At 43.6% G+C, this 14,468-nt stretch overlaps 1 protein-coding gene across 1 annotated transcript in view; it reads left to right on the forward strand.

Annotated features, from left to right (window-relative positions):
• LOC138962268 (neogenin-like) overlaps nucleotides 1–14,468 on the forward strand; it is a 35,062-nt gene that overhangs the window by 14,603 nt on the left and 5,991 nt on the right. The window contains exons 10-16 of the mRNA XM_070334017.1: nucleotides 1,467–1,574; nucleotides 1,978–2,172; nucleotides 3,004–3,111; nucleotides 3,855–4,049; nucleotides 4,310–4,417; nucleotides 12,466–12,651; nucleotides 13,327–13,668. Of these exons, the coding sequence (XP_070190118.1) occupies nucleotides 1,467–1,574; nucleotides 1,978–2,172; nucleotides 3,004–3,111; nucleotides 3,855–4,049; nucleotides 4,310–4,417; nucleotides 12,466–12,651; nucleotides 13,327–13,668 (1,242 nt within the window). The remainder of the gene's footprint in view (nucleotides 1–1,466; nucleotides 1,575–1,977; nucleotides 2,173–3,003; nucleotides 3,112–3,854; nucleotides 4,050–4,309; nucleotides 4,418–12,465; nucleotides 12,652–13,326; nucleotides 13,669–14,468) is intronic.

Genomic DNA, 14,468 nt, shown 5'->3' on the forward strand with positions numbered 1-14,468 from the left:
TCGTGTTCTGCTGATACTATAATGTTTTTCTTTCCTAAAACACACTATAATAGTAGCCTTTCCCAATGTCTATGCTAAAACTGACTTGTCTGTGTTGTCAATGATTTTGCTACAGTGTGAGAACACAATCTCACGCCCATAACGCTATGACACGAAAACTCATTTGGTCGTGTTCTGCCGATACTGTAATGTTTTTCTTTCTTAAAACACACTATAATAGTAGCCCTTTCCAAATGCAATGCTAAAAATGACTGGTCTGTGTTGTCAATGATTTTCTGCGAGAATGCGATCTATCTGTTTGTAGCAAAGACCGTGTGACACGAAAGTTATGAGCGGAAGACAAATCTGCTGAGTGCAATTACGTTTCAGAAGATAGTTGGTTAAAACATCTTATCACTCAGACACGCAAAGGAACACTATAACTTTATTATTCAGGCCATATTTGCTTTCCTTTGTCATGTATGAAAGTACTGGCCTTGGTTGAAGAAAGTGACCTGTCGCTGTGCAACAAATTTGTCGCCATTTTCCGCCGTGTTTTGTAAATAAAACGTGTTTACTACCCACACATACAAAACGATGCTGTTGGTTCTTTTTATTTTCTTATTGTTTGATTCATGCTTAGCAGTTTAGTATGCTTTGTTTTCTTCTCAATTCAATGGATGGCTATAAAATAAGCATTTAAATGTGAAGGTGTTAAAATTACCCATGATCTGAGCTGTTCACGCATACATATGTTATATTTGGATTAAAAACAAGCTCTGAAAATTAAAAATATAAAAATTATGATCAAAATTAAATTTCCGAAATCGTTTTAAAAACTATTTCATCTTATTCCTTGTCGGTTCCTGATTCCAAAAACATATAAATATGATATGTTTGGATTAAAAACACACTCAGAAAGTTAAAACGAAGAGAGGTACAGTAAAGCGTGCTATGAAGCACAGCGCAATCGCTACCGCGCCAAACAGGCTCGTCACTTTCACTGCCTTTTGCACTAGCGGCGGACCACGTTCAGTTTCATTCTGTGAGTTCTACAGCTTGACTAAATGTAGTAATTTCGCCTTACACGACTTTTATTTTTATTTTACCCGTTTCTAATTTTGAGGCTAAGTTTATTTGTTTTTTTGTGAAAAGGGCTAGCTAAAATAAATTATAATTAATATGTGTTTCTGTTGTTTGTGAACTCGGAGGAATATGAGGCTACTGCTGTTTTTACCCAGGCATAAGATTCTTGTTTTTATGAGTCAGTAGTTTTACGCAATTTGTGGTAAAAACTTAAGATTGCTGTACATGTATTTGGTAAATAACAGAAAACAAGAAAATATTTAGACTTTTTGTATCATTGCACATATACTTTTAGGTTCCATTTGTAATTAGTGCTATGCTGCATTCAGAAATAGACACATATGTATCAAGTGCTTTTTTGAATACATGAATGTGTTAAAAGTATTATTTGGGGGTTGCAGCTCCCTCCTCCAAGCCAGCAGAATTCACTGCAGACATTGATCAGTCTGACCCAACCACAGTGAAGCTTACATGGCAGCCCCCTGAGAAGCCAAATGGGCCAATCACAGGTTGGCTTTCATTGATTGTTTTGAAATCACTGACAGTTACATTTTAACTTTTTAAAAGGTAGTGACTTTACTCCCAGGAAAAGCTGGTGAAGATTTTGACAATTGTTTTGTTTTGGCTACAAAGTAAATGTTTTTTTAGTTTTGAGACGGCAGAATGATTAGTGGTAAAAATTCATGGTCATTTCATTTCATTTTCAGTTTCATGAATGTCATTACTATGATCCCATTGCAGGGAATTAAAAAAACAAAATACAACAACAAAAATCAACAATATGACAATCATTGCTTGAGCAGGCACACTATATGGCCTTGAACAGCTTGACCATTTGGATTTGATGCAGTACATGTTGCCATTTCATCTCGCAATAATTTGTGTGACGCATGCATGCTTTATTCTGTGCAGGTTATGTCATTTTCTATTCCAAGGACCCAATACTTTCTGGCGCTGCGTGGGCGACTTCTGTCATCAAGGGCAACAGACTATTCACCTTGGTCAAAGACCTTGACCCCAACTCGGCCTACTTTTTTAAGATTCAGGCACGAAACCATGAGGGAGTTGGGCCCACAACCACACCTGTGACTGTCACTGTTCCAGATGGTGAGCAAAACTGTTTGTTTGTTCGTTCATGGGCTGAAACTCCCACAGCTTTTATGTGTATGACCGTTTTACCCCGCCATTTAGGCAGCCATACGCCGCTTTCAGAGGAAGCATGCTGGGTATTTTTGTGTTTCTATAACCCACCGAACTCTGACATGGATTACAGGATCTTTTTCGTGCGCACTTGGTCTTGTGCTTGCGTGTACACACGGGGGTGTTCGGACACCGAGGAGAGTCTGCACACAAAGTTGACTCTGAGAAATAAATCTCTTGCCGAACGTGGGGACGAACTCACGCTGACAGCGGCCAACTGGATACAAATCCAGCGCGCTACCGACTGAGCTACATCCCCGCCCGAGCAAAACTGTGATATTTAGAGCAGCTAGTCCAACAAACTGAAGAGGAAGAGAATCTTACAATATTTCACGCAAAATGAAATTTTAAATGATCAAAATCCAAAACTGCTAATTGTTCTAAAATTCATAGTAAATTGTGTTTTGACCTTTGTCTTCTGCCAAGACCGTTACATTTTTCAAAAGAGGTAACAGTTGTGGGTAATTGGCTAGAGACCAAATGAAAAATGTAAACAATAAGATCAGGTATATGTACAGAAAACTTATCTTCTCTATCATGTAGTTTACATTTTCATCTGGTTGTGTTTGTTTTGATGTGCTGTGAACTCAGTCACTGCTGCAAGTGAAATGTTTTTAAGCGATCTGGTATGGCAGTGTTGCATGCAAAGTTTTCTTTTACATTGTCTATTATCATTTGATCTTTAAAATGTATTATATCATATCATATGAAATCTGGGTTTTCTCTCCTTATTTCCAGTGCTCCCGTCGGTGCCTCGAAACTTCACATCCATAGGTCTGAAGCATAACCCTAGTGCTGTCATGCTGAGGTGGCAAAGACCTGAGAAAGTTCTGGAACCTATTACTGGTCAGTGTTTCTTCTTCTTCTTCTTCTGCGTTCGTGGGCTGAAACTCCCACGTACACTCGTGTTTTTTTGCACGAGTGGAATTTTACGTGTATGACCGTTTTTTACCCCACCATTTAGGCAGCCATACGCCGTTTTCGGAGGAAGCATGCTGGGTATTTTCGTGTTTCTATAACCCACCGAACTCTGACATGGATTACAGGATCTTTTTCGTGCGCACTTGGTCTTGTGCTTGCGTGTACACACGGGGGTGTTCGGACACCAAGGAGAGTCTGCACACAAAGTTGACTCTGAGAAATAAATCTCTCGCCGAACGTGGGGACAAACTCACGCTGACAGCGGCCAACTGGATACAAATCCAGCACGCTGGGCTACATCCCCGCCCGGTCAGTGTTTCAATCCCCACCAACCCACCCCCCACCCCTGTCTCTCTCTCTTTCTCTCCGTCCCTCTCTCCCTCTCTGCTTTGTACCCAGAGGATTAAATGTGGAAGTTTTCAAATTGGGATGGAGGGTCACAAAACAAGAATGGCACAGGGAACATTTAATAATTGAAAACACTGAAATCAGAAATCCGATATCAGAGAGTGCCGTAAATTAGAGTAAAGAAATAGTAACACAACAACAAATACTGTAAAACCTTTGCTTTAAGAACCCGCATTTTAAGACTCCCTCTATTATCATGTCTCATTTTTGTTGTTGGTCAGACCACACTGTTTTTAATGGCTATTCCTGCTGTACCACAGGTTATGTCATTTTCTACACGGATGACCCAAACCTGCCGGACCAATCGTGGGTTGTGCATGGTGTCCGAGGGGACCTTCTCAACAACACTATCACTGACCTCCAGCCTAACGCCAAATATTTCTTCAAACTTCAGGCTAAGAATAAGGCTGGTTTGGGCCCGACAACCAACCCTATCTCTCACGTTGTGCCTGATGGTGAGTGAAGTGTTTGATTTTCTATGTGATTTTCAGATGGGTAATCGGAAGACAGTCATAATTTTTATGTATAATTTATTTCCCTCGAAAGCGGCGTATTGCTGCCTAAATAACGGGGTAAAAACGGTCACACACGTAAAACCTTACAAAAAAATCATTAACGTGCGTGGCAGAAGAAGAGGAATGTATAATTCATTATTTTATTTTTTCTCTTGACTTTGACGTTGGTGTGATGATGGTCTGGTTGTTTGCTTTTCCAGTGGCGCCCTCTGTTCCCCGAGATGTGTCAGTGACGGAATTTCCCAACCTTCCTGGCGCCATTGTGGTCAAGTGGAAACCACCTCTCGACATGGGAGAGCCCATCATAGGTATGTTTAGTCACTGTTTCAGTATTTGTCTGCAATGTGCAGAGGACATCTAATGCAAAGGTGTAAAGGCTTTCAGGCTGAAATTGTTGGAGAGTGTTTTGCTTTACAATTCTATGGAATGGAAATAAGTTTTCAACCCAGACTAAAAAAAAAAAACCTCCGATAAGAATGATTAAATTACATATCTTACCCAACTCACATATAGCAATTAACCCTAGTTCAGTGCTGGTAACGCTGTACGCGTCCCCTTGGTAACAAGGAAGGCGCCTCTAAAAAAAGAGTGACATGAGACCCGTAAGGGTGTCTAAGCCAGCCCGGAAACGAGACTGCCTTCCGTATGCGCGCGCATACACCGCCATATGCAATTCATTCCAAAGCTCAGCGCCAGTGAGACTGGTCGCATTTGATGTACGCTCCGGCTGTTTCAGCCGTTTTGACTTAGTCTTTTGACTTTGTTGTTCCTCTTGGTATCTTCTTGCATCTGGACTTCTCTACTGCTGTTGGGGTGAGGTCGTTCTTGTTTATTCTTGATTTTGGCAGCGTTGTTGGCCGCTTTTTGGACTTGCAAAATTTTTTTCAAAAATTTTTCGTGAGTCTTTGTTGTGTCATGGCCGACAATGCCAAGAAGAGGTGTACGCCTAAAAGGTAGCTGCTGCGCCCACTTCTTCTAAAGAATCTTCTAGGAAGACTAAACAATCCGTTTCTGGTGAAGATACTCTTGCAAAAAATCTTTTGATGTGTTTGTTGATTTGCCCGCTAAGCCGGTAGACAAGACAGCGGCCATTTTGTCGGCTAAGCCGGTTGACAAGACCGCTCACGTGAATAAACCTGCTAAGGGGGATTCTCCCCCTGTGGTGCCGGGGTTGGCATCCGCTGATGTTGCTGCTTTGTTGTTATCTCTTAGTTCGCAGGTGTCTACTTTAGCGGCCGAGATTACTTCGACGAGAGCGGAGCTTCGTTCTCTTCCCTCGGGTGTGGCTGGCGTCTCTTCGCTTGCCAGCGTTCGCTCGTCTCCTGCCACTACAGTCACGAGAGCGGAGGTGCATGCCTCTCAGGATGAGGAGATTGTGCCGTGTCCGCTTTTGGGTTCGCATTCCGGCGTTCCGTCTCGTACACAAGGTATGTCTGCTGAGTTAGTAACCGGGTTCTCCGGCCAAAACTCGGCACGTGGTCAGGAGCGAGTAGCCTCAGGCGCATGGCGGCCGGGCGAAAGTTCTTATCTCTCGGCTGACTCAACCCGCTTTGGCGGCCTTTCAGTGGGGAGTAAGAGCCCTGGTACACGTAAGGAAGTTCCACTGCACTCTGCTCAGTCTGGGGACGGGGGCGAGTGTGTGTGGCTTCCGACCCCGCCCTCTGGGCGGGGGGTAGACAGTAAAGCTGGTTCTCTGCTAGACAATGGTGTCAGTACGGGAGTCAGCTTTCGGATTGCATGGTAGTGCAAGACGACTGGTTTACTGTGTGCAAAGCTAGGTGGTGCTTGGATCGACCAGGAGTGTCTTTCTGGGTGTCACCTTCCTGATTGCGATTGCGAGCATGAAGGAGAGGTTAACGAGGGTGCGTCCACGGTGGTGGACGACTCCCAGCTTACTTGCCGTTCAAGTTGTCCAGCGCAGTGACGTGGGCAGCGGAAAACGGCATTTAGGCACTGTGTGCGAAACTAGGTGGTGCTTGGATCGACCAGGAGTGTCTTTCTGGGTGTCACCTTCCTGATTGCGATTGCGAGCATGAAGGAGAGGTTAACGAGGGGGCGTCCACGGTGGTGGACGACTCCCAGCTTACTTGCCGTTCAAGTTGTCCAGCGCAGTGACGTGGGCAGCGGAAAACGGCATTTAGGTATTGTGGAAGTTGGTGATTCTGGGATCGACCGCGAACGGCTTGGCCGGGAGCGTCTTTCCGGGGGTCACCTTCCTGATTGCCATTGCGAGCATGAAGGAAAGGATAACGAGTGCGTCCACGGGGATGGACGACACCCAGCTTAACTTGCCGTTCAAGTTGTCCAGCGCAGTGACGTGGGCGGCGGAAAACGGCATTTAAGTTTTGACCGGAAGGGGTGGTTGAGAACAAAGGGGTAACTTACTCTACCTCTATCTGGTTCCGACTTCTGGAAGTTCGGAGGAACAGGATGTTCTCTTCAGCTTCCTGGATTTGTTGTCCATTGCCCTGGAGTTGGCAATTGGCCGCGTGTAGCCGGGTTCTCCGGTGAAAGTGGTGTACGTTCGCAGGAGGAATGTGGCACGCATTTTCGTGGCTGGGCAACGTAAGCTTCCGCCCTGGGGGCAGGAGGTTGTTGGTCTGAGTGATTCTTGGATTGACCATGCAAGTCTCTCTGGGGGTCACCTTCCTAACTTTGTAACCAAGTAGGAAGGAGAGGATTGTGAGGGTGTGTCCACGGTGGTGGGTGACACCCAGCTTAACTTGCCGTTTAAGTTGTCCAGCGCAGTGGCCTGGTCAGTGGAAAACGGCATTTAGGTTTTGACAGGAACGGGGGGCAGGTAGCGAACGGAGGGCTGGTTCTTTGTTGGACAGTTAAGTCAAACAGGGAGTCAGCTTCCGGATTGCACGGTTGTGCTTGACGGCTGTTCAGATGAAGGTGCTTACGCATTACTGAAGAGCCCTGATTTTAGGTTCCGTTTCATGTTAGCAAGTGCAGTGGTGCTCGCAGCTGAAATGGTTTGAGGACTACGGGATCGTCCGGTGTGTTTTTATGCTACCTGTGGGTTCTGATGTTTACTAATCCACGGCCGGTTCGCTTCCGCTTTTGTGGCTGTGGCTTCCGGTACAGGATGGGATAGCCTTCTACCGTTAACACTGGGGTGTTGGTAGTCGGCACCTTTCAGCCTTTGGCTGTCGGTTCCGTCGCTGCGGTTCCTTTGCTGTTATTCAGGCTGTGTCCACTTCCTTTTCCAGTTTTCCCGCTGGAAGGAGACAGGTGGATGGAGTTTTGGTCATGGAGTTCCGGTGTTGAATTTTTTCAAAACTTTTCCGATTTTTGGCAAGTATTGCCTTATCGGGATTGGTGACTGGTTCTCATCATTTCGATGATTGTTATGATGCTTTTGAACGAGGGGAGGCTTATACTTCAGCTGTGTCGCTGTTCGCGGCATTTTGAGGTTGATTTGAGCCTTCTGAGGAGAATCTTTGAGTGTTAAGTTCTTAGATCCTCTGGCGGGGTTTTTTGTACTTGTGGAGTTTTCACAAGCGAGTCTTCTTTGTCACCACTACCTGTGTAGACAACGTTCGACTTTATACCTGCGGCGGCGTTGCTTTAGCTTGTGTCTTACGCTTAAGAGCGTGTCACTCGCGGAGCGCTTTCTGTAGGCTTCGGTTAACTCCAAACTTAAGAACTTAGGTTCTCTGTTTTTGTTCTACGGAACCGCCCTCGGGTTTGGCTAAAATCCATCTGGATTTGGATAGCTAGGAGAAAGTGTCTGTAAGATCAAGATCTCCTAGCTCGGGGAGTTTGTGGCTTCGGGTTTTTATGATGGGCTCGTTTGAACAAAACGCGCTTTTACTCTCGCCTGGGTGGTTACGTTCTAACTGGATATCTTTGTGGTCTGACAGGACGCAGATACAAAGGAGTTAACTTTGCCGGTTTTTTACCTGAGGGTAAGCCTCTGCCTTTAAAGTTTTGTTCTTTTGGCTAGGCTTTAATCTCTTTCTTGTTTGAAAGGTCTCTTTTTGAGACCCCTTCTATGCACGCGGGCTTTTATCTATCTAAGAGACGCTCACGGTAAAAGGGAAGCGCAAGGCAGGCCTTGGCTGTCGTTTGTTTCCAAACGAAAAGCTTCAGGCTGGCTGTTATCTACTTTAGCTTTTGGCTCTATACCCTCGCTTTCACAGGATCTTTCTCATAGATCGTTTTGGCGACCTGTTGGTCGCACAGTACGGGTCTTTGCTATCTTGGTTCCAGACCTCTTAAGGCTGGCAAGAAGGCGTCTTTGCTTTCTCACATTCCAGTTACACGGATGTCTTCTGTAAGGATATTCTTGGGATACTTAGGGGCTTCCGCCTCAACTCTGGATTTGATTCAGAGTCTTTATAGGGGTTTTGGGCGTGTTTGTTCGCTTGTCACTTAGACTGGCTTGGTTCGAAGCGCTTATTTCTTACGGAATGAACTCCTCTTCTCTACGTGTAATGAGGTGGCGATCCACCTATTCTGGGTTTCCGTTTTTCTTTCATGTCTTATTTTTAAGACTTTATGTAATTTCTGTCACTTTGGTACGGCTTGGTGCAGCGTTGCTTTAACCCGTTTCAAGGCTAGCCTGGCGGATCTACACGGAAAACGGCCAAGCTTACTCTAGTAGCTTCTGTGAGAAGTGGGAGTAAGCATACTTTCTGGCTATTTTGAATATGGACATCTTTTCAAGAAAGACTGATCTATGGCTTTTGGGTTCCTTCGAAATTTTCTGGCATTTAAGCAAAAATGGAAAACAAGCTTCGAGTTGCATTTTCAATTCATGAAGCAAGGGTGTGGCTCCTTTAGAGTCACGTTTAGTCAATTAAAACTTTTCGGGTTTCGAAGTTTTTTCCGACTTGCACGGATCTTGTTAGATCATTGAATCAAAGGTTACTTGCCTTATCTTTCATCTCCATCGTGATTCTACCTTGGCTTTTATGCGGAAAACGGGGAAAACCAGCTTCCAATTGTATTTTCAATTCAGGAAGCAAGATTTTGGCTCCTTTAGAGTCAGGTTTGGCTCTTTTAATATTTCGATTTTCGAAAAATTTTCTGACTTTCACGGACCTTGTTAGATCGTTGATTTAAAGGCCATTTGCCTTATCTTTCGTCTCCGTCTTGATTTAACCTTGAACGGTTGGAAATGACGTTAAACACTGTTTTAGGGTGGGTACAGGTCTATCTACTCTGGTAGGGGTATGACTTTTTGAAGTCAACCTTACCTAGATGGACTGCTACACTGGACTCTTGCTCCTGGGGAGCTTGATGTGGTTATTTGTCCCGTGAGGACTCTCAGAAGGTACCTGTCACGGACTCGGCATTGGGTCAGAAAATCTGAAGCTTTTATGATATCACTTAGCACAGCAAGGTGTAAGGATATTGCGAAAGTTTATTTAACCAAGTGAGTCTCCACTTTGATCAGACAGGTGCTTACCTGGTGATTAACACAGTCTGGAGATGTTAGGGCAGTTTTGCCTCTCACCGTATGAGGCAAGGCCTTGGGCCTCCTCTTTGACAGTCCTCTGGTCGGGCCGTTTGGCTGAAGTACTGGAGTCGGCTTACGGGCGGTCTGAGGAGGTTTTTATTAACCTCTCCCTCAGAGACGTCTTGGGACAGGACGGCAGTTCCGCGTTACCGGTTATGGTAGCCTTGGAACAGGTTCTAATTTCATGATTTCTCTATATACCCGCCACCTATAGTAGCAATCTGCTATATGTGAGTTGGGTAAGATATGTAATTTAATCAAAAATTTTAGTAATAAATTTTCATTTGATTAATATACTTACCCAACTCACATCGTTTATTCCCTCCCGCCTCCCCGCTGTGGTGGGTGTTTGGGTCTAAAAAAGGAGTGAGTTGGGCTTCGCTTTAGAATGAATTGCATATGGCGGTGTATGCGCGCGCATACGGAAGGCAGTCTCGTTTCCGGGCTGGCTTAGACACCCTTACGGGTCTCATGTCACTCTTTTTTTAGAGGCGCCTTCCTTGTTACCAAGGGGACGCGTACAGCGTTACCAGCACTGAACTAGGGTTAATTGCTATATGTGAGTTGGGTAAGTATATTAATCAAATGAAAATTTATTACTAAAATTTTTGATTTAAATTCCACTGATTTGCTAACATGCACTGACAGAGCCCTATGATGACAAGTTCAGGTGCTTGAGAAGAGAGTCAGAAATGGAGGTTGGTATCCTCTAGAATGTTAAACAACACCATACAATACAATGCAATATAGTGCAATACATGTACAATAGTGAATACAATACAAGACATTGAGAACCATACAATGCGATACAAATTTATTGTCTGCTCTGTTGGTACAAACACAAAAAGTTCTTTTTGCTTGACCTACTCGATAAGTCATTCATAAAACTGTATTTTTTTCTGTATTTTGTTGTTTAATGTTGTTTCTTATTTCATTTAAAACATTTTGTCACAAGTGTTTGTGTTAGGAATGAACGGGGTATGAATTTGCTGAGTCAGAGCATAGGCTGAAGGTATCGTCCACTGGACTACTACTATCACAGAAAGACTACAAGGTCTGTTACTCACCTTCGAGTCTTCTGTGTTCTTGGAGTCGCTTCCTGGGAAAAAATATTGTTCAAGACGGTTTGCCTCTTCCTACAGTCTGTGTAAGGTCAAATAAATACAGTTGAATGATTGTTTGAACTATTATGTGCCTTTAGTTTTCAGCTTCCGTCCGCTGCAGGTTGTTATTATCCATCATTTGGACGAATCTTCGTTCGCGAGCCGCTAATCCACTTGGGGGACAAATCATGTATCCGCACCGAATATGCATACCAGCGCTCATTGGTTAATAACAGGATATTCGATGATTATTTTCTCATGGGTAGCTTCCCTTTGCTGCACAATATTTACATATGTTTTAGACCAATGAGCGCTGGTATGCATATTCGGTGCGGATACATGATTTGTCCCCCAAGTGGATTAGCGGCTCGCGAACGAAGATTCGTCCAAATGATGGATAATAACAACCTGCAGCGGACGAAAGCTGAAAACTAAAGGCACATAATAGTTCAAACAATCATTCAACTGTATTTATTTGACCTTACACAGACTGTAGGAAGAGGCAAACCGTCTTGAACAATATTTTTCCCCAGGAAGCGACTCCAAGAACACAGAAGACTCGAAGGTGAGTGACAGACCTTGTAGTCTTTCTGTGATAGTAGTAGTCCAGTGGACGATACCTTCCGCCTGTGATCAGAGTACGCTTGTGAGGAGAGATTCGGGATGCACATGAATTAGTGTATAGTCGTGGTTGAATGATTTGCGAATGAAATGTGTGTGAGCTGTGTAGGAATCAGTGCAGGCTAGGACAGCGAAAGGTATGGATGTGCAGTAGGGTATATGGTAGAATATTTAGGTTAGACTAACACTCCTGTTTTCTTATTTTGCCTTCTTTGCTTTCATTGGTTAATTCATTTGGTAGGCTTTTCTCTCTTAGGTTACCGTATTTGACGGACTACAAGCCGCGACTTTTTTTCAAAAAAAATCGCATTGCGGCTTATAAAAAGATGCGGCTAAAACATTACCTAAACTTGAATAGCCTTCACCTAATGGAAGTCGCCGCGGATTTTCATTTTGCTCGATTAGCGATTACCGATACTTTATTAGCTCTCTACTCAAGAGTCGGCACTTTTCTCTTTCTTTCGCGAATCTTCGTTTGTCAACAAGTCGTCGTGACAAGATAGCGTTCAGAGAAACACCGGATGTATCAGGATCTCGCGTGTGTGAGATTTTGGTTTTTTGTGTCTCGCCGATAGTTGGAGGAGCGAGAGCCGCCATGTTGTGTTTTCGTCTGCTCGAAATGTGTGCAAAAGTCATAAATCATCCCAAAAAAGCTAATTCCGGGCGGGACTACATGTGTGTGTTGGTTACAAATTCAATTGTGTGTGTGATATTTTTCTTCAAACTTTTTCACTTTTCTTCTTTGTTTCACTTGTTTATTCTCGGAACCGATTTTGCCAAATACCGTACTTTCGTTTGACTGGATGTTTTGATTGATTGACACGATCTGATTATATTGTTTTTGACGGCGGCTAATATAATGACGCGGCCTATACGTGGCTCGTCCCAATTTTTTTTTTTAACAGTCGGGGATGCGGCTTATACAACGGTGCGTCTTGTAATCCGTCAAATACGGTAGGTTTATGTAGGTTTCTTTTCTATCGATAATTTGTAAATAAAGTCTTGTTAACGTTTATTCTTTCTCGTTCGTTATTTCCCATTCTACATTTGTTTGGTTTGTTGCCTGTGCCTCGCTCCGTTCGCCAAACACCTCATTCTCCTTCGGGACTGTGACACATGTTAATCCATGATTTGTTTTGAATTTTTTCTTTTTACCCCACAGGTTACATTGTGCTATACAGCAAGGAGCAGTCCCTGCAGTTCTCAGCAGAAGGCATCCAAGGGGAGAAGAATTCCCTGGTCTTGCACCAACTGAAACCCAGCACGGCTTACAACATCAAGGTCCAGGCGCGCACGGACACGCGATTTGGACCGGCTTCTCACCTCATTCGCTACACTGTACCTGCTGGTCAGTTAAAAGATACCTTAGGCCCCCCCAAAAAATAGTCTGTTTACGGTATCCCGACCGACCCTATTTTTTCGCGCGACCCTAGACTTTTTTTTGCCATTTGGGAAAAAAAATAAATAAAAAAGTCTTTGTTTTTTGGCAGAATAACTAAAAAATATGGTTATTTGGAAGAAAAAAAATATATAAATAAAAATCCCGACCTACCGACCCTATTTTTTGGGCCTATGTTACCGTAAACAGATTTTTATTTTTTAGGCCTTACATGCTGTGTTCATCTGTCCTGACATTCGCATTGGATAAGAGTATCCTTGCACTTGCACATGTATGAACAATCAACAAGCTGGTTCCTGCCTGTGCAGAGTGGGGATTTTTTATTAATGAATTAATTCTGCAGATTGATGTAGGTGTCATTGATAAAGTCAGTGCAGGAAACATTCACACTCTGCATAGAGAGAAGGCAGGGTGTAGATTTAGAGGTAGGCTTGAGTGCAACAGAGGGGAGATAACTAGAAATAAAGTATTATGTGGCTTCATGTGTGTGTGTGGACGCAGGCATGCATGCGTGCAGGGGTGCATGTGTGTGTGCGTACTACATCTAAACATACTCCCCAACCAATGAAATATTTGGAATCCAAATTTCACCTGACCACTTCCAATCATTCCTTCATTCAACAGACTTAACAGCAGAACTGAGAGCTCCCACAGACCTGAAAGTCATCATCCTCTCCTCCACATCCGCCATCATGAGCTGGCGTGACTCCATGCACGGGATTGGCTACACTGACGGCAATTCCGATGCGTCGTCCACTTACACCGTCCGATACGGCGCAGTGGTCAACAGCAGCGGCAACAGTCACCATGTCTCCAACTACACCTACCTCAGCCCTCCATTCTTCCCTAGCCTTTACCTGGTGGACTTGGTGCCAAACACCTTTTACGAGTTTGCTGTGCGCCTGAATCGAGGGGATCGGCACAGCGAATGGAGCATACCTGTGTATAACAAGACTTTGGAGGCTGGTGAGTGGAAGATTCGGTTGTGGTTGGTCGGAAGGGAAACAGTTTTTTGTTGTTGCACAGATGCTTTGTTTTGGTGACTTTCAGATGCTATTCTTAGTGTCATACGTTGACACAGACACAGTTTTGTTTGGAATTATACAAAAAGGCTTAATATTTAAACAAAATGAGAACACAACAGTTACCAGGTTTGGTACATTCTTTATCAATATTTTAAAATCTTGTTGCTACCTTCTTCAGGTTGGTAAAAAGTAAGGAATGATGGCGCGTCATGATGGATATTATAATGCTTAATGTCACCTGATGCTAGCTAGCTTTTTTCACGGTTATAAGACATGTTCTTTATCTTTAATGTTTCTAAACATTATTTTCTCAGTCATAAATTCATGGGTGCTTTTATTTCCATGTCATTTTCTTTGGTATTCTTTTAAAATGGGCAATGTCTAATACATATAATGAAACACTTATGATTTTTGTAGTCTGTTTCTCTGTCATTGGGAAAATATACTTATGCATGCACAACTGTTTGGAAATAAAAAATTAAAAAATCATTGCCAGCAATTCAGGTTAAAAAAAAGTACAGTGGTAACTCCGATGAGATGACACCTTTTAAGAAAGGACACCTTCTGCTGTCCTTTCGTTTATTTACCCGACTAAAGTCCATCTGCCTTGAGAGAACACATGCAGCACGTAGGGACATTTGGCTGGTCCCAAGGCTTTCGTCTCATCAGAGCTACAGTGAAATCCCCCTGTTAAGACATATATACAAATCTAGGAAAATCAGGTCTTAAAATGAGTCTTAA

Source organism: Littorina saxatilis, linkage group LG3, assembly GCF_037325665.1.
Source record: "Littorina saxatilis isolate snail1 linkage group LG3, US_GU_Lsax_2.0, whole genome shotgun sequence".
Taxonomy (NCBI): Eukaryota; Metazoa; Mollusca; class Gastropoda; order Littorinimorpha; family Littorinidae; genus Littorina; species Littorina saxatilis.